The sequence below is a fragment of the Meleagris gallopavo genome, chromosome 1 (genome assembly GCF_000146605.3).
Source record: "Meleagris gallopavo isolate NT-WF06-2002-E0010 breed Aviagen turkey brand Nicholas breeding stock chromosome 1, Turkey_5.1, whole genome shotgun sequence".
Taxonomy (NCBI): domain Eukaryota; kingdom Metazoa; phylum Chordata; class Aves; order Galliformes; family Phasianidae; genus Meleagris; species Meleagris gallopavo.
The window spans coordinates 107,141,568-107,165,642 of NC_015011.2; the positions used below are offsets into that span (position 1 = coordinate 107,141,568).

A 24,075-nucleotide genomic window follows, 5' to 3' on the forward strand; every position below is an offset into this window, starting at 1 on the left:
TGATACAGAAAATGCTTGTCTGCTTACACAATTGGGAAGCCCGAGAATGTCAGATGATTTAGGCGACCAATTGCAGTAAAGCAGCACAGCTTGAATTTAGGATATCTGAGATCAATCACAGTTCACATAAAATCTAAAAAATAATTCTCAGGATAAAAAGGAGATTAATGAGTAACTCAGTGAAAAAGCAGTTTCCCTATGGATATTTTCCAAGTGCAAATACATACAAAAATTTTTAATTATTATTTTCAGATTATTTTCTTAGCTCTAATTACCTCACTGCACTGTGGTTTACTTTGTCTTGTACACAGTGCATTTATTTAGAATGGAATTTTATTCAGGACTTGTATTCCGCTGTCTTACATGTGCCCTTGCATACATATCTCCAGATCTGAAACAGTAACAACAACAACAAAAGCCTACGTTTCCTTCTATTCCCTGGCTTGCCAATAACAAGAAGTCCCTGCAGAGGGGAGCTTGGCTGGTGGCGTTTTGTGATTTCTCAGATAACAAGAGCTTTGCATTTCTGCGGAATTCCCATTTGCCAGTGAGCTGCTGCTGCCGCTGCCCTGATTGATATATGACTGCAATGGCACTTTTCCATTTGACATTCTCTCTCCCTCTCTCTCCCTCTCTCTTAAACAGCCCTAACTTTTGTGTGTTGCAAATATAAAAGGCAAACCATGTGACAGAGGGACAGCAGAACAAAAGCATTTGGAAGCAACAGGACCTCTTTTTAGCTCTCTGAGGAGTGAAGGGAAGGAAGGAAGGAGCATTTGCTGAAGGTAAGTGCACAAATAAATTTCCTCCAGTGTTTCATGGGCTTAAACTTAGCACTTAATCTGACAAACACATGTTCTCTGTGTGCTGGCTTTTAATTAAAATGTGATACCGTAAACTGGGCACAGCTCTAGTACCTGTCTCCTAATCCTGTCTTTAGATCTGTCTTCTGCCTGAAAGATGTAAGCAAGCAGAGAGGTAGCACAGTCTGAGCAACTTGCTTAAACTTCTACTTTTGTGAGTGTGCCGGGTTCCTGTTTGCACCTCTGCACTGGCTGTCACTGTATGGCTTGGAGTGAATGAACGAGCTGGGTGCTGCCCCAATTGTTGCTATTGCCATCACTGGCTTTGTCCCATTGTAGTAGGGAGTTATGGATGCAGGCAAGCCTGCTACTTTAAAACCGAGCTGTTCACTTTTACTGCTACTTATGCACAACCTTCTCTTGCCAGTCATCTGCTGGAGCACTCTGAATAATTCAAAACAACAGGCAATATTTATTTCTAGCTTTGTGTGTCACGCTCCATGGGAGCACCCTTAATTTGCACGTTGTTATTTATCCAAACTTCTGGGAAGCTTTACTACAGACTGGACAGCACTGGCTACGGATTCGGTTAGGTTTCATACCTATCCTTGATTGGCTGAAGCCTATGAGAGAAGCCGTGGCGTTTGCCTTTGCCGTAGCCCCGCAGGGTATATTTAGTAGGTAGCCCACCCTCGGCACGACGCGCCGTGCGTGTGGCCGGGCGGGCGGTCGCTGGGGTGGGAGGATGCTGCTCGGGACCCCCGGCCGCCCGCTGCGGGAGGGGGAGGCTCTCGGCACCTCGAAATCCCGGCATGCCGGGGCATCGAGTCGCTGTGCAGCGGTGTCAGGGGACGAGCATGGCTGTTTTCTGCCTCTCAGGGAGAAAGGAAGAGTTTTGCTGTTATGAGCCAAGAGATAAAGCAGTAGAGCAGTGTAAGTACAGTCCTCTGGAGTGGATAGTGCCCTGAGAGAACCCCGCTGAGGAGGAAAGCCCCATCTCTCTGCTGAGACTCAGGTAAGAGAATTCAACCTTTAAAAGTTCAGATTGATGGGTTCAGTAGCAAAAACAAAACAACAAAACCTGAGTAACAAAGACAAGCAATGTGAGGAGCAGACTCAGTTGTTTGTGCTGCATTAGCTAAATGTTCCAGCGTCAGTAGAGTGACTCAAACTGAATGTGTGTTTGAGGTGATATTTTTCTTGTGACAGATATGATTTTGCAAGGCAGTGTGTGTGCACTGACTCCTCTGTGACTGTCAAGCAGATTTCTTATCCTACCCTTAAAGCTGATTTAAATTTCTCCCACAGTATCCCCATAATACATCCTATTTGTTTCTACCTCTGACTGATGGCACGACAAGTGATTTGCTAAAGTTTCTGCAGCTCTTTAGAGATGAAAGAACAATCTTTCATTGCTAAACATTATAGTTTCTAGGGTTTAGTGACTCCGTCCTAGTCACTGTCATAGTCACTGGGAGGTGAGGACTCCATACTTAAGATCCTTACGGGTACTTTCCAACTTGGAGTATTCTATGATTTTATGAAATGCTTATTTAAAACCAGCAGTGGATACACACTCATTCCAAATCAGTTTCTCGCTGTAAAATTATTTCCTACTAGAACAACCCGTATGTCTGGTGCAGGTTAGTGAATGTGGATACAATAATCACAGTGCTGTGGTTATTTGTCCTTCCTCCAAAGAAAATCTATGTTTTAGGATCTTTTTTTTTTTTCCTGTTGAATTGCTAATGATGCTCAGTTTTGCCCAGACTGTGAGACCTTATTCATATCTGTGAGCAGTTATGCACATGAATAATTCCCTTGACTTAAATAGAACTATTTAGTGAGTAATTACTTACCAGCTTGAATCAGAGGTTACCAATGTGACTTGTACCTTGATGTTATTCATGCTGGAGCAATGCAATCTGATTTGTAATACTGGTTTTATAAAAATATACTGTAAGATTTTCCAGTAACAAGCAAATGGGGAAGGAATAGAAGATGTTTCCAACTTACAAAATAGGAAGAAATTTAATTTAGTTAAGGGATATAATTAGAGGCTTACCTCTGCTTATTCTAATTACAGTCTTGTTACAGACAGCCTTGTGTAGAGTTAGCTGTAGCAATACCCCAGGCAGCCACCAAACTGTGGCTGTTCTCAGCAACAGCTATTGACCCCAACAGAACAACCCATAACGTGCCATAGAGGCTTAGGCAGCCCATATATGCTCTTGCTTGTTTGAGTTGCCAGTGCTGTAGTATCTTTTGCCAGGGTGGTCGGGAGGTGAACCACCTTCTTGCAGGCTGATGTTGATTCCCACAGTGACTTTTTTGACAAGGAGCCCTTGTGGAATTGAATTCATTCCCCATTTCCCTTTCCGATGCGTCTGCTGCCAGATGCACTAGGAAGTGACCAAGATTGTTCTTGAACTTTGGAGGGAGCTGAAGACCTATGTTGCAAAGCTTGGGTGAAGTCACTGAGACACACGTTTTTGCAACAAGTCTGGAAGATCATTTGTTTAACGGAAAGTAGAATTTTAAAAAGATCCCATTTCTCCCAAACGATACTATTGTAATTACAACTACCAACTACTATTACAGATAGAACAAGTTCCTCTGCCTCCAATGTCCTGCTGAGTACCAGGAGGCACTTGCCTCTCTGAGGTTTGAAAAAGTTTCGCTACATGAGCCTGCGGTACAGTGCCCTGTTATTTGAGTAATCACCTCTTGAGCATTGCTGGAAGCGGCTGCATCAAAGCAGAGCACAGAGACCCTGGGGCACACAGCAACAGGGGAACTTGCTGCCATGGAGGATTTTTCCCTAGCCCCATCAACTGAGCTCTTAGAGTCCTGAGAGCTTACAGCCCTTCCCAAAACTCTTTAAAAATAAAACCCTTCAGACTGCAACCCTCCCATATATATTGAGTCCTTTTGCTGAGCCCTGCTCAACTTTTGCCCTTGTGATATCTTGTTCCATTGGATCATTGTGGGTTGTGTAACCACGTGTTTCTTTTCATCAGTGTTCAGCATGCAGCAACTCCACTCCTTGCCCTTCCCCACACCCTGGTATCTTGGGATAGGGGTGAGTAGCCGTGCCCACTTCACCTTTTTCCTGCTCTTTCCCTGTTTCTTGCTGAACAGCCCTCATGCAAGCCTGTTGGCAATAGAAATGCTGGATTGCTGCTGGGTTAGCTCAGCTGTCTGCCTCTGACCAAGAGCACCCCACTTTGCCCACACTTCTTTGCAGGCATACGAAGAGATGCTGCTGTCTCTGTTGGATATGATCAGCTGTTATTTCCTTTTTATATGTGTCAGTGTGGAACATATTAAAATTTCTCAGCAGTGGTATGCATGGAATCCTTCTGATGCCCCACCTCTAACTTAGCTGAACAATAAAAGCAAGGTTGTGGTAAGCCTTTGAGCAGCTGGCGGTCTATATATTCCTTCTTTTTTCACATAATCTAATTCAGACGATTACCCGGGTAGCAGTGGCACTACCACTTTCAGACACCAACAGTTCTTGTCCCCTTTGTTGGAATTTCACTGTGCGAATTTCACAGAGATCCCTCCTACCATGGGCAATTCCAGCCTTTCTTCTGGCATCCCAACATTTGGCTGCTGATGCCATGGAGACAGCGCACCCAGGAATTTCACTGCATTGCTGTTCTTCAGCTTCTCTTTGTTATTCTTCTACCTGCATCAATCACTGTTATGGCTCACGCTTGTCACATTTTCATGCTGATTGTTACGGGGCTGCAGACGTCGGTTCAGCAGAGGAGGCAGCACAGGTTACATTGCCCTTTAAGACATGTGAGTTGAAGATCTGAGTTAATGCCTCCACTCTGGTTTGGCAAAGGTTAAGCATACCATGGCAGTGACAATCGCATTACTGTCATAGCAGCACAGCTCAAAGAGAGTGGGACCTAGGGGAATGCTGTTAGATGACATAAAATTGCTACCATGAGCCAAATGCTTAGGTTCTGTAATTAATTGAGGTGCATGGATGTTAGTCTGAATTTCGCCTGTCTATAAAAGAAGAGAGGATTTTGCTACAGAGAATATTTCTTTCAGTCATGGGCTATCTCCAGCTGCATAGCACACTGTTCATCCTGGTGGCAGGGATGTCTTTGCTTAATGTTAAAGAATGAGAAACTCATTCCTGCATCTAGTGATAACTACGGCTCTTCAGTAAATGCATTAAAGTAATCTCTAATCATCAGACAAGCAGTATAATAAAAGCCAGGAAACCAGAAACATCCGCTGTTTTGTAGCACGCTCCAACAGGTAAGAGAACACATGCCCAAATGCCCTAGACCTCTCAGCAACTTGTAATTTGGCCAAGAGTCATTTTAACTTATGTTGGGTCATAAGACTAACACAGAGCTAATTACTGAAGCAGATCCTATAGCTAATGCTCAGCTGGGAATATTTGCATGTGCCCAGCAGCTCCAACCTGCTGGTTTCCTGCTGGGAGAGATGGGGGCTTTCTGAATATAGCTTGGCTCTGAACCTGAGGGGCAACGCCATTCAGTACTGTTAGGATGAGCAAGTGCAAAGCTGGATTCCTCCCTGTTTCCATCTCCAATTGATGATCAGGACTGCTCTGTAAGACACAAGATTGAATAAAGAGTCCAAAGCTGGCATCACCTTGCCATTAAACAGTTCTGACTGCTCTGGGGCTCATTAGAGACAGATCCTATGCATGCCTCTAATCGATCTATTTAAAGTTTCCTACAGACAGCAAAAAGAAAGAATAAAAATACAAGCCCTCTTTTGTCTACTAGTAGCTATTCTTTGCAAGTGTATTAAAAACCTTTCTCCATTTTTGTCCCTGCCTGTCTGCTGGCTGGGCGCCAGCCCGCAGCACCCCCTAGACGTTGTTATTTCAACTGCCCAGCAGCACTGGTAGCACTCCCCCCTCTCAGCTACCTGGAGGACTGAAAACACACTTGGAGACTTCAAAAGGGGAGTGAAACTTGGCTTGCTCGAGTGCTGTTCAGCCAGAATTGTTCCATCTCGTTCTCCTGGTCCCCCCACTGTGCCCCCACTTGTGGGGCCCTGCAGAGCAGCCACCAGAGCTCCCTGCTCCAGGGCCATCAGCAGCCATGAGTTCTTCCTTTGCATATGCTGCAGTTAGTGACCATTTTTTCTTATGAATTACCATGGTTTTCCTATTTCATTTTCTTTTTCAGTCTGCTTACCAGCACAGGTATTTTTCTTCAGAAATACTAAAAATTTAGCAAAACCTCAGAGCAGAAAATGAAATGTAGGTGTTTTTCCACTAGTGTGTCTAACATTTCTAGCTGTCCAGAGCTAGTGTCCATTTTTTCTTCTTGGGTTTTGTGGGACAGTGCTCTGCAACTGCTGGCTGGCAGGCCATAGAGCAAAGCAGCCCTCAGTAAGACCAGAATATGTGCTTCCTTTTTGTGGACATCCAGATAAAGAGGCTCAAGCCCCTTCTTAAGAGCCTGTTATGTATGACCCATCCCTGGAGATGTTCAAGGCCAGGTTGAATGGGGCCCTGGGCAGCCTGACCTCGTGGGTGGCAACCCTGCCCATAGCAGGGGTGTTGCAACTGAATGGACTTCGAGTTCCCCTCCTAAGTTGCTCTATGATTCTGTGATTTATTCTATTTTCCTTTTTGTTTCTTCCTACCGTTCTCATGCTGGTAGCCAGGAATCTCCAGGTCTTTTCTTCTTGAATTTCACTGAGCTGCACTGCTTTTATGTTGTGGGCACACACATCCCTGTGGCTTGTTCAAGGGCTCCCAGTCCTATGTCCTAATGGTCACTGCATAACCCCTTTGCCACCTCTGTGGCAAAATGGAGGGAAGAAATCTGTCTGAGTGTTGCATGGAAATATTTCTCTAACAATGCAATGGTCACAAAATACAAAAGTATTTTGAGTGCACATATGGCAGGCCAACTACCTCATTGGCAAAAAATGGCTGCAGTAAAATAACACAATGAGAAGAAAAGCATATTTATTAACAAAACTAAAGCATACACAGGATCTTATAAAATCTCTGAGCTGACAGCAAGCAGGATCAGGCAGAGCATGTTAGGTTGTCTCTACTATGAGATAAACTGGTCTATTAAATTGCTCAAATGATGACCTCTGTGATTTTGTCCCACAATGATGTTACTCGAGCAGTTCCTGGGCAAAGTGTGGAAGGTGACATTGCCTGGAAGCCATCAAAATGCTGTGGAGCCTGGAGGAGGCCTGGGAGCAGATCATGTAATGTGGCTGCTGCACACTGGTTGCTCATCCCCGCCTCCCATCTCTATCTATTTTCATGGCCCTTTTCATGGCAGTGGAGAGCTTAACTCTGCAGAACAAATCCTAACAGTAGAATCATAGAATGGTTCGGGTTGGAAGGGACCTTAAAGACCATCCAGCTCCAACTCTTCTGCCACAGCGAGGGACAACCCTCACTAGATCAGGCTGCCCAAAGCCTCATGGAACCTGACTCAGAATGCCTCCAGGGATGGGGCACTCACAGCTTCTCTGGACAGCCTGTGCCAAGACCTCATCACTCTCTGGGTAAAGGATTTCTGCCTGATGTCTAATCTGAATGCACCTTCTTTTCAATTAACGCCATCATGCCTTTTCCTAGCACTACATACCCTGACAGATACTCCCTCCCCAGTTCTCCTCTAGGCCCATGTAAGTAAGTACTGGAAGGCCACAGTGAAGTCTTCCTGGAGCCTTCTCTTCTTTAGGCTGAACAAGCCCAACCTTTCTTCACAGGAGAGGTGCTCCAGCCCTCCAAGCATCTTCGTACCCTCTGGACCCACTCCAACAGATCCACTCCTTCTTGTACTGGGGACCTCAGGCCTGCGCTCAGTACTCCAGGTGGGACCTCATGAGGGCAGAGATGTACAACCACTTCCCTTGCCCTGCTGACAACCACACAGCACAATTCCAGTTCAGATCTTAGCAGAGTGCAAATGCCCCAAATATCAATTCTTCTGATCTAATTTTTTCCAGGTATGACAAAGTTATCAGAAAATCCACTTTGCCCTCATAAAGATCTCTGCAGCTTTTTTCTCAGAACAGCAGCAGTAATCTAAACACAAACACACACATTTAGTAACAGTTTTTTAGGGCTGGATTTTGGAGAAACTGAGTGGTTTATAACTTTTCAGTTTACATAACTAATTGAGAATGAGGGAACCACATGGCAGGTTCCAAGTAATTGTGTTTACTAAATATGCACAACACGCAAGGCCGGGCTTAGTTATATATACACACTGCTGCTCCAACTGGATTTTGGCAGCCTCTGGAACATGAAAGACATTGACTGAATTGAACTGCATCATCATCATAAAGCAGGAGTACCAAGAACAAAAAATACTCTGCAAATGAAGGCCAAGCTGAATATACGTGCATGCCTAATTCACAGGCTCATAAGCAGGGAACAGCTAAATGGAAGTACACCAGAAATGAGGTTTTCCATTGCTCCCTTCCTATATTCCAGGGTAAAAGCTGAGCAGATCCAATAGATCTTTGGAGAATTCCTCATTTCTTGATTTTTTCCAAGATACATAGCAAAGGAGAATTTCTGTTTATGTTCTCTCAAAGCAACTGACTAAATAATTCCAGATGATGGAATTTTTATTTTGATTCTAGAGCAAACCAAAAATCTTAACTTCCTCTGCTATTTAAATTATATTGAGACTGTGATTAAAAAAATCTTTATTTCAAGCATTCAAAGAACAGGTAATGATAACACAAATTTGTTAAAATAACCTTAACTCTGCCCCAATATTCATGTGTGGTGCAGTCTTAGATTGAATGTTTGCATCATCTGGCTTTGGGATGGCTTCCATTTTTCCCTTCACTTTTTAGATAACAGTTGTAGCAGTTTTGAATGACAGCTGTAATTTAGCATGGTATGTCCCTATGAGTTCCGAAAAAGCAGTTTTAGGGAAAGTGCACTTGTAAGCCTATTATTAGCAACACATAATGCTCAAGTCAGTGAATTCTGAAAGAATGGAAAGCAGTTATTTTCATTCATTCTTTGGCCAAATATTTTTCGTAGCCAATTTTCATCCTAGGAATATGTAGTCACCACTGCATCTTCTTCTTTATGGGATGCTGTAGAACAGAAGCATTTCACCTTCCTCTTTCTTAGCTTGGCAGATTGACTGCTCACCACAGTTTTTCAGGTAAGAAGAAAGTAGGAGAAAGGCAGCTCAAATAAAATTTTTTTTAAAAAAATTGATCTGAATATGTTGACTTTGACCAAAAAAGTGGTATGTTCCAAATGATGTAGAACACAAAATATCATCTTTAAGTGCATCTATAACAATGATTAAAGGTGTACTTCTGCTTTGAGACAGATGGACAGACAGATGTAATTCCTGATGCCGCGTAATGTGTAGTATTTTATAATTTCAGACAGTGTTTCAAAAAAGAATGTTTTGTTTTGTTTTGTTTTAAATAAAATAAAATCTGAGTGCTAATTTGAAATGATATTCCATTGCACAGTTTTAGCTGGAAGTGGGAATGTCATGCCATGGTGATGTATCTGAGTGAAAATATTTAGACCTTTTAGAACCAATCTAAAAAATGTTTTACCTCTGGTCCAAATCCACACTAACTTCTGTATGTCCAAATATTCCAGTGGGATATATATATTTTTCTACATAGCTCAATAGTATATGGTTTATGTACTTGAGAAATGTATGTGTATACCTCACATAGGCATGACAGTAGATATTGGAGGTGCAAATATCCCAGTGTTGTCTGCAGTCCCATCATCAATTCCAACACGCTCATTTTGCCAGTATGTCCATCAGCAACAAATCACAGTTTTTCACGAAAGATGGGTCACAAAAGACAGAAAGATGGTCTCTTTTTACTAACAAATATAACACTCTGCTTGTGTTCTATTGGAGTTTTATTACCAAGTTACACTTCATTTCTTTGCCAGGAAAGTGTCAGGGAAATTTTAAAAGGCTGTGAGTCTGCTAAGACTTTTTGTGCAGATTTTGTGCTGTGCTTATCCTAAAGAAGGTACAGACGCTTTCCTTTTCTCACATTTTCCCCTCCTTCTTCTCAACTTTCTCACAGTGTTTTTGTGAGGCAGACTCTGTGTCATTCAATTATTTCCTGAAGTAAACTAGAGAGATAAGCCTTTGAAAACCGAGCCAGGACCAGATTTCTTTCACTGTATTAAATCATACTGATCAAAACCGTAAAAAGATAGAGGAAAAACAGTGGGACAGAGAGAGTGGGAAATGGGGATCCCTGGATATAGCAGTAAATGAGATGAGACCATCCAATATCAAGTAAATTTTCTTGGACAGAGAAGGAATTGCTGGGTGTGTAATACTGGTTAACTATGCTGGAGAGAGACCTTGCCAAGCAGTGTTTTGGTCAGCCTCTTTAGAAAGAATGGGAAAGTAGGTAAAAGGTTAAACACAAAAAAGAGTGCATCACTCCTCCTGTTAGCTAATGCTTGGACAACATCTCTGTGAACCACAGTCTTGCTTCTGTGGAGGGCTCTGTCCCAGCTCCCATGACAGAGAGATTTCCCTCTTGTCTTGCTGAAATGTTTGGAGGAATATTTGTTGAGATGACGGAGAGTGTGCACAAATGTATCTGAGATTCTTGTTTAGCGTTGCTTAAGCTCCTTGTACTGAAAAGACATAGTATTTTTTTCAGAGCCACATCTACTGTAAGACATTTGCTTACAGAAAAGACTTCTATGACTTCTATGGCTAAGAAGTATGACCTAAGCGGGTCATACATCAGATGCTGGGAAAAAAATTATATTGTTAGTTAAATACAGTCACATAAATTTTCCTTTTCTATTTAGGCACATGAACAATAGTTCGAACCCAAAAAAGGCTTTCATAAATGTCTAACACACAGATCATCCCTAATTACGTACATTTCTTCCCAGCATGAGATCTTGCCTGACAAGTCCTGACTCCCAGCTTGGACAAGCTCTGGAAGTGTTTACTGCTTCTATGTGTTCCTCTTGCAAAAGGACTGGAGCGAGCTCGCAGTATACAAATAATTGAACACTCTGGTGGGGAGGTCTTGCCATTTCAGGATGTTCAAGAGATGAGTATCTGTCATCTTAGAGTATTGTGAGCAAAGCACAAAGCTGTTTTGAATGAGTCTTGTGCAAGGCATTAAAGGGCACATGGCATTTCTTTAAATATGCAAGAAGCTTCGGGGAGCATTTCTAAATGAGCAGTGAACTTTTTTGTCATAGTTTTCTGAAATGCCTTGAGCTTTAAGTTGTACTGAAAACTGCTCTTTACTCCAGCAGTATAATTCACAGTTCTTCCACGCTGTAGCTCCGTGTAGTAAAAGCAAAGTTAAATCACCCGTTTAAGACTACAGCCATGGGCAGTCCAGGGAGATGTTCCCCTGAAGGGCTTTTCAGTGTTGTTTCAAGCCAGGTTTTGAGGGATCTCTCCTGGTCTCCAACATGCTACAAACCCAGATGACTGAATGGCAATCTGTGTGACTCCACCTGCAGATCTATCTTTTCCCCACTTGACAGCTGGAATGCACTTGGATATTATGGAATACTATGTGTTTTTAAGATCCTACTCTTTAATTAACAGAGACTGCACTGCTTGTGCCCAGTCATGATCCAGTTGTGTCCCTTATCCCTACAGAAGCCTCACCTGTCTCCCTCCTCTCCATTTACTGCCTGGGAAATTCCCTTTGGTAAGGCAGAAGGCAGCCTGACCCTGCCTCTAAGCATGCTTTTTGACACATCAACTGAATATGCAGTCCTTCCCGTTCTGATGTGTTATCCATCACCAGTTTTGAGGGGAGCCCAATAGGGACACTGCTGAGTGAACAAGATGGGTGCTGTAACACTTGTAATATGAAATGTTAAAAGGTTCTCCATGATAAAAAAAATGATGCAGAAATGCTTAAAGTAACACATCTCCTTCCTAATGTCGCGTGCCATACCTATTGCGGGAATGATGCTCCCTCAGAGAGTGTATTTTGGCAAGCAAAAATCCTATGAGCCTTATTATTATTTATGTCTGTTTTTCTTCAGAGCTGTTTTTGGTCAGGATCGTGATTTATGGTGTTTTTATTCCAGCTATGCGGGAGATTCTCTGATGGATTACAATCTCAGCAAACTCTAACTCCAGAGGAAGAATGACAACTAAGAGACTTAAACCAGACTTTTCACTTTCCTGGAGAGGAACTGGCTCACAGTATTTGGTGTTTTTTTAATCCTCTACCTCCCTCTGCTGTTATCACAGCAAAGTTCCTCAACAATGGGAAGTCATGTACTCGCAGCTTCAATTTCCATGCTCTCTCTCCTGGCAATGATGGGAGACACGGACAGCAAACCAGATAGTTCCTTTATGATTGACACCGATCCCAGCCGCTGCATGAGGCATCACTATGTGGACTCCATCAGCCATCCCTTGTACAAGTGCAGCTCAAAGGTAAGGGCTCTGCTCCCCTGCAGGAGAAGTGTTAAAATAAGTCATTTTGTGTGAGTTCCTCTGTATAAATTCCTGCAATCCAATCACAGATATACACAGAGGTAGAGGCATCTGAGTGTACGCATCAGCTGGAGAGGAAGTCTTTGATTCTTTCTTCTTCAGAAGGAGAAATACATGGTGATGGTCAGATTAACATGCAGTAAATGAGGTGATTCAAAGTAGCACTCTCAGGACTCAGCTGCCAACACCAAGGAGATGAGTGAGTTCAGAAGAGTAGTTTACTGTGGAGAAGGTGTGATGCCCCATCCCTGGAAGCACTCAAAGCTGGGTTGGATGGGGCTCTGGGCAGCCTGAGCTGGTGGGGTGCAGCCCTGCCCATGGCAGGGGTTGGGATAGGTGGGCTTTGAGCTCCCTTCCAATGCAAACCATTCTGTGATTCTATCCCAGTTAGCCCCTCCAATAAATGAACTTTTATTTGGAGCCTTCCTTTGAGATTTCAAGCCTGAAAAATGTAATGTCAAAGAAGTCTGGGAGTCCACATATGTAGCCTACAGTCATTTATTTCATTGCACAGAGAAAAAGAATTGGGAGAAACAATGCAAAAATCCCTGCTGGTCCCATTTATCTTGTCATCATTTGCTTCAAACAAACTAAGACAGTATATATGCGGTCTTCACATTGGCCATTCTACTGTTCCTCAGAAAGAGATCTACCTCACACACCCAGTTCCTTGAGTTAATGAAGAGGGACGGCAGTCCATGCCAGCACTTGTACCAGCTGGGATGTGTGACAGAGCAGTTAGTGGGGGTTTTAGGGAAGAAAGGCTGGCTGCGGTATAGGAGCAAAGCCCATCCACAGTGAACCTGGGAGCATTTGTGAGTCAAGAGGAGCCATGTTGGCTGACTCTTTCACCACCTGGATGTCTTTGTACATAGAATGAATTATTTGCTTCTCAGGTTCAGCATGGGGATAAGGTAATACCACTAGCAGCAGCAGGACAGAAAGTGTAAAATAAAGCACAGAGAGAAGAAAATCAACCCAGCTTAATGCTCAAGGGCTGCGGAGAGAGGCTGTTGCAGAGGCTGGGCACCATCCTGGAGTTGCTCAAGGTCAGGATGAATGGGTCCTTTGCAGCCTGGTCTGGTGGGTGGCAGCCCTGCTCATAGCAGGGGATTGTGGCAAGGTGGACTTTATGGTCCCTCCAACCCAATCTATGATTCTATGGTTATATGAATAATCTGCATGTCTTGCTCTCCCTCTGCTTGCTGAAGAAGCTGACAGCTTCCAAAATGGGCAAGTGGGACAGCCAAGCTTGAGTCTCCTTAACATTGGTTTCATACCAGTGCTGCCTTACATGCTATGTAAATATTTACTTCTGATCCACAGCAGCATGAGATCAGAGGTTTTTATCCTACTGCTCTTGAATTCAAACAACAAAAGCATATATTACTTGTGATTCAGAAGAGGGTTTTTTTTTTTCTGATTTTAGCCCATACTAGATTTTCCTCCCATATGGAAAGTATCCAGCATTACCGAAATTATAACTGCCCCAGCACACTGCTTCCAACAAGAGGATGAGCACAATGGATCGTAGCCTCACTTCTGGCCATTCAGCCCTGGAGCAAGAGGGATGAGGCTTCTCCAGACCAGGGCCAAAGGCTCCCATATTCCAGTCTCCTCTTGTGGAGACCTTGCTGCTACAGGCATCACACAGAACATTGGCTTTCTGAAGAAAGAATGAGAGGCAAGAAGGAAGGAAGGGAAGGAAGGAGGGAAGGAAATAAGGAAAGAATCCCACCACCAACTTGTTTTCTTATTGTTTCTATGGGCTGAGAAAAATAATCAAGCATATAAACTGGGAATGATGGAAAGGAGAACAAGGAAAGCAATCTGATGAAAAGCATATTCTTTTAAAACAGAGCTTTGATATAAAAAGCTGTTGACATAAACAGCTGTAACTAACTGCAGAAATGTCCGTGACTTTTTTTTAAATGAGGCCTTTAAAGGAAATCATGTTTGAAAATATTGTTACCTCTCCGTTTGTCAAGTTCAGCTCTTTCTTTGTTAAGGTCTCAGGGATCTGAATCATTCTGATAAACAGATGGCTTCTGTTCTGGATCTAGCATATAAACACAGATCAATATTAGACTTGCTAATGAAAATTAGATGTGATGTCTGCTCCCGTATATACTGTGATAAAACGTAAACAAGTCAAAAAAAAAGGAAGGTTCTGCTGGAGTAGCTATGAGAATTGCAGTACTTCTTGTTTCCACTGTGTTTCCATTTTGGATCTAGGACTGAATTTCTGTCAGAGATTTTGCCCTTTTTTGGAGTGATGCATTGGTTTCACCAAGCCATCTTTTTTCACTCTGTGCATTTTCCCTCTTAGTGGTAATTCAAAAGAAGAAAAGCACAGAATTACAGAAGTTAAAAATGACTTCAGAAATTGCAAGATGTATTACTTTTGCTGTCCATCTTGGTTAAACAAGGATTACATTTACCATATTTTTCTGTGGAGAGGCTGCCAGTTATACCCACATAAAAAGTAGTTTTGTTACATTTGGAAAAGTTACCCAGGTCTAATTTAACCATTAAAATTCCTCTTGCTTGTGATGTCAAGCAGATGTAGAAAATAGGTTTCCAAAGCTTTTGGAAAAGTAACATTATAGTAACAGAGTGTATAGACAAAACAAAGGAGGGATGAAAGAAGGTGATGTGCTCCTGTAAAGCTTGTTTTCCTTTGAATTGAAAGAAATAAGTGTGCCAGCTCATGAGGTACTGACTTTTCTGACTGTATTGGAGTTTGTCTGACCTCTGTCACTAGCCTTTGATGTGTTGGACTGAATCATAGAATTGCTCAGATTGGAAAAGACCTTCAAGATCATCAAGTCCAACCACAACCTAACCATACTACCCTAACAGCCCACCACTAAATCATGCCCCTGAGCACCACATCCAAATGTTTTTTAAACACATCCAGGAGTGGTGACTCAATTACCTCCTTGGGGAGCCTCTTGCAGTGCTTAACAACCCCTTCTGTAAAGAAGTTCTTCCTGATATCCAACCTAAACCTCCCCTGGTGCAACTTGAGGCCATTTCCCCAATGCCTTGCAATCTCAATCAGATCCTCATAAATTATGGTATCAGCTGTCACAAGTGCTTCCTCCAGATGTACCAGAGGCATGCTGATAGCTTAGCGGTAAAGAATCTGGGCCAGAGAGACAAGTATCAGGTGTACAAAAGTTTAGCAAACATTGGAATGCATTTGCTCAGGAGGTAGCTCTTGAAGATTGCCATTTCTGCTTGCAGCCAGGCCATGAAAGCTGTATGCAAGTCTTTGCTCATGCATTCAGCACATCCGCTTAGGCCTCAACACATTGTTGAAGAGTGTAGAAAATGGGGCTACTAATACCAAAAGTAACAAACCAGTTAAAAACTTCTAAATTTCCAGAATGTGGTTGTTCTGTAGCTGTCAGATGGATATGAGATTACTGACTTGAAGTGGAAAAAAACCATACTCTACTAGCTGCTCAAACAAGCACGCAGGACCCCCACTGCTCTTGCCTAGCATTGCTCTATACTTCCGTGAATAGCATCACAAGGTGACATGAACAGGCTACTATGCGCGGGGGAGCAGGGGAGCCAGGAGGCATGGATATCAGGTTATAAAATACCCACACATTTTTACTATATATACACTTACTGTATTACTGTGCCATGCCATCATATCATTACTAATAATTTAGGCGATAATCTCTATTGCACTATAGTATGCGATGTAATAAACAGCTGGTGCTATTGATTAAATGGCAAAGCAAAGCTTTTAAAGTAGATGCTATTTCTAACTCATTTGCACACCTGCCAAAATCTGCTGGTGCTCTTTGGGATTTATGAGGAGGGGGTTATATTATGCTGAGGGTTTCAGGTTAGTTTAGAAGTTTAGAAAGCCATCAAAATGGAAAATCTGAATTGATTTCTCCTGCAAGCTTGACTTGATATGCTTGGTGTAGTGCCATTTCAAAAAATGTACACTATAATCCAAAAATAAAATATAAGACCAACTCTGTGAAACTTTGCTGCCACAGGCTGCCCATAAAGGTGATGGAATCACTGTGCCTTAAAGTGTTCAAGAAACATGTGGGTGTGCCACTGAGGGATATGGTATACTGGGCAATATTCGTGGTAGGTGGATAGTTGGACTAGATGATCTCAGATTATCTTAGAGGTATATAATTCTATTTTACGCAGTCTTAATACTAACCATACTCTTCTGAAGAGCTAGGTAGCCAGCAAAGTTTTAGATTAAAATTATCATCTCCACAGAATGAAACATGTTTTTAAAGACAAAGGTTGCTAAGCAAATAGAAATGCAGTTGCATAATGAAGAAATATTGATTGTCTTTGCACTAGGAAGCTTGAGACAGAGATTCTACCCTATAATTAAACTTCTGCAACTCTTCTATAGTCCTTGAGGGCTGTTATTTTTTTTTCTGGTGTTTCTGGAAGTACCTGCTGATACAGGAGCACAGCTGTGTGGCATGAAAAATCCTGAGGAGAAATGTGCCAGAAGTGACTAATCATTCCAGCTCCAGAAGCATCAACCATTTGAAGTAACCTCCATCATGTAGCAACATCACATATGGGCTAAAATCACAGAATTATAGAAGTGTTGGATGGAGGGGACTCTGGAAGTCCTCTGAAGCTCCCAGAAAGCAGCTGGTGGCCATTTTATATCCCTTATTGCCACTCCTGAGGAATAATGCAGTTATTCTGCATTGTCTTTATAACTCTCTTCTATGTGACTGCAGGCTGCAGTCGGATTCCTCCTCAGCCTCCATATCAGCCAAATGCTTGGGAAGTCTGTGACAGAGCTCACAATCTGATGAACTGGTCAAAGTGGACAGCTACTGAGAGCTGTCAAGAAAAATGGAAGGGAACTAATTGTTTTACATGTCCTGTCTTCTGTATTTCCTTTGTGGGAAAGGCATGTTGCCCTTCTCCAGCTGCTTGCCTGTTGCTGTGGGAAGGGAGTTTTGTCTTCCAGGGGGCAAAAGTGGATTTTCTTCTGGGCACTAGCCCAGATAACTTTCCTTTTCCCTCTTATTTACACTAAACATGCTGATAGTAAGGAGCTTAAAGTTGCCAATACATCTAAAGCTGGTGTGTGGCTCAACAGAAACTTCCTTCCCGTCGTATTACTGCTAGCAAATGAGTGAATTGGTTTTGAATAGGCAACACTGGGGAGTTGGACTAGATGACCTTTAAAGGTCTCTTCTAACTCAACTGATTCAATGATTCTATGGTCAAAGGAAAGCAAACAATAAATTCATGCTTGGAATTATGAAAGATGGCAAATGTATCGAAGAGCCAACAAGAAAACCAAGGTGGAAGATGCTTCGTTGCAAGCCCAGATCATCAGCTCATGAAGGCACCTTCCTTCTGTTGACTGGAAGTGTAGTTGTTAACATGTTAACACATTTTGAAGTAATACTTTATCATGCAAGTACTCTTGGAAGAGACATTTTTAAGTACTGTGCAAAGTACATTCATTACTGACAACCGGTGCTCTTTCCAAGGACACCATTAATGCTGGCAGTACTCGATACCATGAATATTCTCTCTTCCTTTCGCCTTTCCACATGACTCTATCTAAAGAAGAGTGCTTCTGATAATTAAACATTTGATATACCTACTTGTATGATTTGTGTCCAGTTGAGAGTGTGAAGTGAAAGAATACTAGAAGTGTTTAATGTTGCAAAATATTTGCCATCACATCTATAGTTGTCCTTCTGGATTGATTGGAAAAGTCATGAGATGTGTACAGTATGGTCAAAATATGATAATTTTCTTCTTTGGTTATAGGATAAACTTACAACTTTTTTGGTGCATACATTATCATCTCCATCACATTTGCCCTTGCTTGTCTGATACAAAAAGTTAGTTTAAAATCTGTACTGGTTAATAACAATTTGCTTAAAATTGTACTAAACTTAGCTCTACAAGGTGGTAATAGCTGCTTCTAACCAGATGATCATCTCATTTTTAGAAGGTCCTTTCCATGTTTTATGAGGCGCTTTGGAGACTGCAGCCATCTCCACTTATCAACAAGGGATTTTTGGGAACAGAAGCAGTGGACTTCCCATGGGATTTCATTCTTTAGCACCTCTAATTGTGCAAGTTGACCTATTCTGGTAATAGCTCAGCTGGTGCATCCAGGAGAAGAATCATGGAGCCTAGTTGGCTTTCAGAAGATCTTACTAAGGAACCCCCATGCTTTGCAAGCAGTTCATGCTTGTCTATGTTTTCACTGCCTTATGTTATGCAATGCATTTTACACACATACAACTGATGCAAGAATACATTTATGCATACAATTGCAAATACATGCTCAAAGCGATCTGTGCAGAAGACAGTGCCAGAAGCATAATTCTCTAGAAGCAATAAACTGAGCTTCTTTATATTTCTAATTTATATGTTTATATTTCTAAGCAATTGAGAAGTTTACTGATCCTGATGACCAGTTCTGCTGATCACTAGCACATAAACTCAAAACACTGGAAAATACCCAACCAAAGCGCTAGGCTGGCTGAGGATTTAAGGGCTTGGCTGCCATAAACCCAAGGCCAGCAAGCCATACTTGCAGTCACTGTGCCTGGAAAACAGGGCTGGCTGCAAATCTTTTGAGCCCAAGGTCAGCTGTCAAAGAACCAGGCCCTTTGTTTGCTGCTAGTAATGGTGTCTGGGACAATAGGAAGGACTCCATTTTTCTCTGCCCTCATTACCTGCTCAGTTCTCTTGGATAAAGTGTACTGCAGAGGGATGGGTGGGGGTGCCATGGATGGAGAGATGTGGTCGGTGATGACAGGTCAGCCAGACTGGAAGGACATTCCTTACCCATCTCTCTTCCTTCACAGATGGTGCTGCTGGCTCGCTGTGAAGGACGTTGCAGCCAGACATCGCGCTCAGAGCCAATGGTGTCCTTCAGCACTGTCCTAAAGCAGCCTTTCCGCTCCACTTGCCACTGCTGCCGGCCCCAGACCTCTAAGCTGAAGGCCATGCGGCTGCGCTGCTCAGGTGGCATGAGGCTCACTGCCACATACCGCTACATCCTCTCCTGCCACTGCGAGGAGTGCAACTCCTAGGGACGCGCCTGCTGCAGTGCTGCAGGACTGGGATGCTGCTGCTGGAGAGGGCTCCCAAGAAGTGACTGAAGATGAGGCCGACAATCCCAGGACACAACTAACTGGGACGGATGGAGCTGAGAGATAATGAGGAATATCTCCTGGGGCCTGAATGGTTCTGGTACCAATCTGTGGCAACGGCAAAAGCACGTGGACTTGTTTTTAAGCAGCCTTTCTTTTTTGCTGAAAGGATATTTTTGCCAGTTTCTCCTTTTTCAGGCTCAGCTTGTGATTTACCTTGGGCCCCGAGCAGTAACAGCTCAACATAGAAGGCTGGAGGGGCAGCAGCACTGTGCACTGGAAGCCAGCTTCCAGACAGATGATGGGCATTGGTTCTCACATACAACATCTTCACTTGTCTGTATTCTCAGACTTCAGGCTACATCAGCCTTCATACAAACTGTGTCATTGTTAAGGGCTACCCATTGCTGATCTATCAGCCAAGTGCTAGATAGCTTTAACTGTGGTTTAGCAGAAATTACAAATAAATCACTGAAAAGTGAATCTAATACAAAATGTACCTCTGGGATTACCCAGCGCCAGCTGAAGTGATTATTTGCAGTATACAGCTTCACAGTTGAGTGGTTGAGGGACTCTTGAGAAGTGTAAGGTCATAAGGCATTATTCCCCTCTAAAAGCATGTAAATGTGACACATTACATCTGTCACAAAAAACATTATTCAAACACTAAAAACTAAACAAGAAATAAAATGATGCGTACTAAATGGAGTCTTTTCTTAATCTGTTGATGTACAGACCCAGAGCTACTGAAATAATGACCAAATCTAGGACTTATTTTCATCTACAGACCACCGAGTATCATTTATTCCTTTTAAAGATAGTTGGGAAAGTCACATGGATGTGCCCATATAAGATTTAAGGCAGAGTTTGAACCCCAGTGGACCACAGAGGTTGTGTTTCAAGTTTCAATTTATTTAAAGATCTGCCAGCTGGGGTCCTGGTGGACTCATCACCCAGATGGCAACCACTGGGGAATGCCACAGCTCATGGCTGGGCCATATGTCCACCTACATCTGGATGAGCCATTCTTTGGATAGAAATCATGGAGATGTCAGGAGCATCCTTGCTGTGTAAGGATTCAATTTCGGAGCAGTTTCTACTCCTCGGCAGCACTGGCATGCTCAGTTCCTTCTTGGAGTTGTTTCCCTGCACAGCAATGTCTGTTGGAGGCCCTCTGGCAAGGACAGGAAGTCTTGTCCAAGCCCAGGATTTGCTCCATCTGTCCAGCACCATCCTGTCTGTTTGCAGTAAATGATGAAGAAAGAGATTCCCAAAGGCTACCAGGGAGAGCAGCTGCCCTGTGTTCTGCTCAGGGATTACTGGGGCTGGTAGGGCAAAACCAAATTCCTCTTCCACTCCCTTCTTATGGTGGGTATACATGGCATACGAGGGAACATGGGGAACAGATACCAGCCTTGTGAGCCAGATCCTGGAGGAGGGTGGTGGTCAGTCAGAAGTAGGGTCAAGTACTTCTGCAGACACTTGTTGCAGAGAGCTTTGTAGTGCATGGAAAGAACTCTGTCTTCTAGAGATGGCTTGGAGGTGGGCAGTTTTCAACATCATAGAGCTGCAGGCAAACAAACAGGTGTATCAAGAAGTTAGAAGCCAAGGGGCTCAGATTAAAATTTCAAATACATGCATGATGAGCCCTAGTGAGCTCATCAGACACCAATGATTGTTTCAACGCTGTCTGTCATTCTCACATGTGATACATAGTTTGAACATCAAAGGGTGAGAGGTGGGAGAATGAGCCAAGCATTATTACCAGATTACTTTATATGAAAAATTATGTGCATTTTCTACTCTCTTTCAATTTCCAGCATCCAAAAAAGCACCAATCTCTACTATTAATTATGTGGAGGAATTTTCAGTAATTATCTGAAACTTCAGCAATGCCTTTGCTCACAAATAACTGCACCAAAATCTTGCGTGATCTAAGCACACAAGCAGTGCTACACAACTATCTAAGGAATGAGAATTTAGGGAAAAAAGGAAATATTTATAGTGAAAGAAGAACCCAGCTGGTATTTATTTTCACATCCCTTCACTGTCACAGTGCAAAAGTTATAATTGCTCAAATAGGTTTCCCAGAAATTATTTGTGTTTCAACAAATGTTTTTTTTCCCCCCTCTCACACCCTACATTCCTTCCACTTTTGCTTGATTCCTCTAATGAAATCATTGCCTTGTGATCACAGCCTGTTGCCAGACACAAAGGTGAAGTGGATTTCACATAACCTAATTTAACTATTGAATCAAATAGATTCACAGAAGGAATATAACAGAAACCAGAAGTCATAAGGCAAATATGTCCATAAATAGCTAGAAATGGTTATTAAACAATGAATCAAACTTCAAGTTCTTCTCTTGGCTTTGTCGGGCAATCTTCATATTAACGCTTAAGAAAAGGTGGGGATAATCTTCAAAACTAAATACCAGAAGTCCACTATAAAACCATATTTTGATACTTTTTATACTTAAAAAAGGCAAAGAAGTGTTGAACAAGGCACACATGGTTGCTCATGGCAAAAATCAAAAGGGATATTTGAAAAAAAAGAAAAGGAGTCTTCAGGTACAAACTACAGGATTTGCCTCATGGTGAGAAAGAGTCTAAACGGTGCTTGGAAACGTATCAGCCCCACACTAGATACTTAAGCTCTGTTTTACAAGTCTGACTACAGTGTCTGTGCATCTTAAATTGTGTTGATTTTGAGCAGGAAGTTGTCCAGATAATTCTATGGGGCAGCATGCTTTGCTAAAGCATTCCCTCCCTGAGACTCAAATGGTAATCTTCTCCCTCAGCTGTGCCTCACCCTCAGGTACTATTTTGCCTCACACAAATGCTGGTTCAGTTGTGTGGTTCCTGCAGTTTACTCGAGATATGATGTAGACTTCTGATTCCTATGCCCTCTGTTCTCTTGATGAAGTTTTTGAGCCCAACTTGGATGGCTCTTGAAAGCCACCCAACCCAGCAGTGGTGGTGTTACATTTCAACTGGATTGATGGTACTCATGGAGACCACAAGAGAAATGCTGGACCTTTGCTAGTGTCCTTTCCTTGCAGGAAAAGTCTTATAAAGCAACTGTGTTGAGATCCCTTCCGACCCTGGCCATTCTGTGATTCTGTGATTCTGTGATTCTGTGTGTTGTATCTATCAGAAATAATTTGTGATTTGACAGAGTAAACGAGCCCACAACCTTGCATATTGTAAGTATTCTGCCCCCAGTTTCAGTAGGTCTGCTTTAGTACTTAAAGCTGCATAGATTCAAAAACATTATCTACATATATATAAGACTTTATATAAATCATAAAACTTAATAACTGTTTTCTTGTGATGTACCCAATAATTCTATTTACACTTCACTTTGCCCTCTGAGCTTGGAGCACTTCTGCTAGAGAAGAGATCTCAAGCCTGACCACCTTCTTGTGGCCCTTATCAGGTAAAAATGTGTAGACTGTGATCGGGACTCGTACAAACACAGCAATGCTCCGGGACTTAGGATCTGATGCAAGAAAAGCAATTCCCTTGGTCTTCCTCCTGTGAGTGAGCTGTTTTTCAGTGTCTAGTCCTACATGCTTAAAGAAAGTGAAAGATTTTAAACTAAACTTATCTGAAATGGGATTAAATCCTTCAGGAAACTGAGGTCTGCTTAGGAAGGAATTTTTCCTCTAACTTGACCCATAAATATTTCTGAAAAATCCAAATGCCATTAGGCTGTAGGAAAAAAAAATAAGAGAGAGAGAAGTGAAAAAGGAAAGGGAAGGGGAGGCAAAGCACGGGAAGGCAAGGCAAGGAAAAGAAAAGGAAAAGGGAAAGGAAAGAGAAGGAAGTAATCCAGGGTATAAGTCACTGACAGCCTTCTAAGATAGAGTGCATTATATCTAACAGGTACGGGAAAGTAGGCGCCCAGCCAACTCGCTATCTTATGTATCTACAAATAAGCTGGTTGAAAATCCAAATGATGAGTCTATCAAGTCAGGGTCAAAATCATTATTTATGGTTCAAAAGAAATAGGATAGAGTCTGCAAACTATGTTAGTAAACATACTAACCTACTGAAAATGGTCCTTTGTAGTTCAATGATATGAAGATTATTTTTGTACAACAAGATACAAAAGTTCCGAGTTCACTAATAAGAAAAAGCAATCTTCTTTGGACTGTACCAATAATGCATATTTCAAAGTATTTCACTTTGCCTTTTTTTTTAAAAAATAATAATAATATATGTAGTAGACCATTTGGGAACAGTCTAGAAATCAAAAAAGTGTGTGGAAATGCAAAAGGACATCTGTCATTTTTGTGAGAGAGATTTAATCCTTCCTTCAGGTGTTGACAGCACATATTGTGAAAACAAAATATTGAAACCAGCTAAGTAATCTACGTATGTTAATCTAGATCTGTTTTTCCAGGAAGAACTAAAGAGCTAATCCTGAGATAGAGCGGCTTTCACAACTTCATAATTGCTATTCCAAGCTTTATGTGGATCTCAAAACCTCATAATTTTCTATTCTTTTAAGGCTTTCCAGATTCAAACACTAATGGAGGTTTGTACTAATGCTGTGCACTGTAGACAATCTCTGTATAAAAACCAGGATTGACCTGGAGAGCAGCAACATCTGGTGTGCTAGGATTC

General features: G+C 42.3%; 2 protein-coding genes across 8 annotated transcripts in view; both read left to right on the plus strand.

The window, feature by feature from the left end:
* The first annotated feature begins 472 nt into the window (after window positions 1-472).
* Window positions 473-20,147, plus strand: NDP (norrin cystine knot growth factor NDP). Of its 7 annotated transcripts, XM_010724054.3 has the most exons (5): window positions 473-547; window positions 646-785; window positions 1,683-1,818; window positions 11,887-12,241; window positions 19,156-19,383. In XM_010724054.3, the coding sequence occupies exons 4-5, from the start codon at window positions 12,068-12,070 to the stop codon at window positions 19,381-19,383; spliced, it is 402 nt and encodes a 133-aa protein (XP_010722356.1). In that variant the 5' UTR covers window positions 473-547; window positions 646-785; window positions 1,683-1,818; window positions 11,887-12,067. The 7 variants fall into 7 exon arrangements, with proteins under 7 accessions (XP_010722356.1, XP_031412811.1, XP_010722372.1 ...); XM_031556951.1 differs by lacking the exon at window positions 473-547 and having other exon boundaries at window positions 556-785; XM_010724064.3 differs by lacking the exons at window positions 473-547; window positions 646-785 and adding an exon at window positions 3,824-3,885 and having other exon boundaries at window positions 1,389-1,818.
* A 674-nt stretch (window positions 20,148-20,821) lies between these two features.
* LOC104909292 (EF-hand domain-containing family member C2-like) overlaps window positions 20,822-24,075 on the plus strand; it is a 90,337-nt gene continuing 87,083 nt past the window's right edge. Inside the window, exon 1 of the mRNA XM_031556421.1 lies at window positions 20,822-20,909. Coding sequence (XP_031412281.1) covers window positions 20,822-20,909 — 88 coding nt within the window. The remainder of the gene's footprint in view (window positions 20,910-24,075) is intronic.

Excerpts from the sequence above, each read along its gene's own strand:
- NDP (XM_010724054.3), top strand. The coding sequence starts at position 12,068 with ATGGGAAGTCATGTACTCGCAGCTTCAATTTCCATGCTCTCTCTCCTG. Across the intron at positions 12,242-19,155 it reads TGTACAAGTGCAGCTCAAAG|ATGGTGCTGCTGGCTCGCTG; the intron begins GTAAGGGCTCTG and ends CTTCCTTCACAG.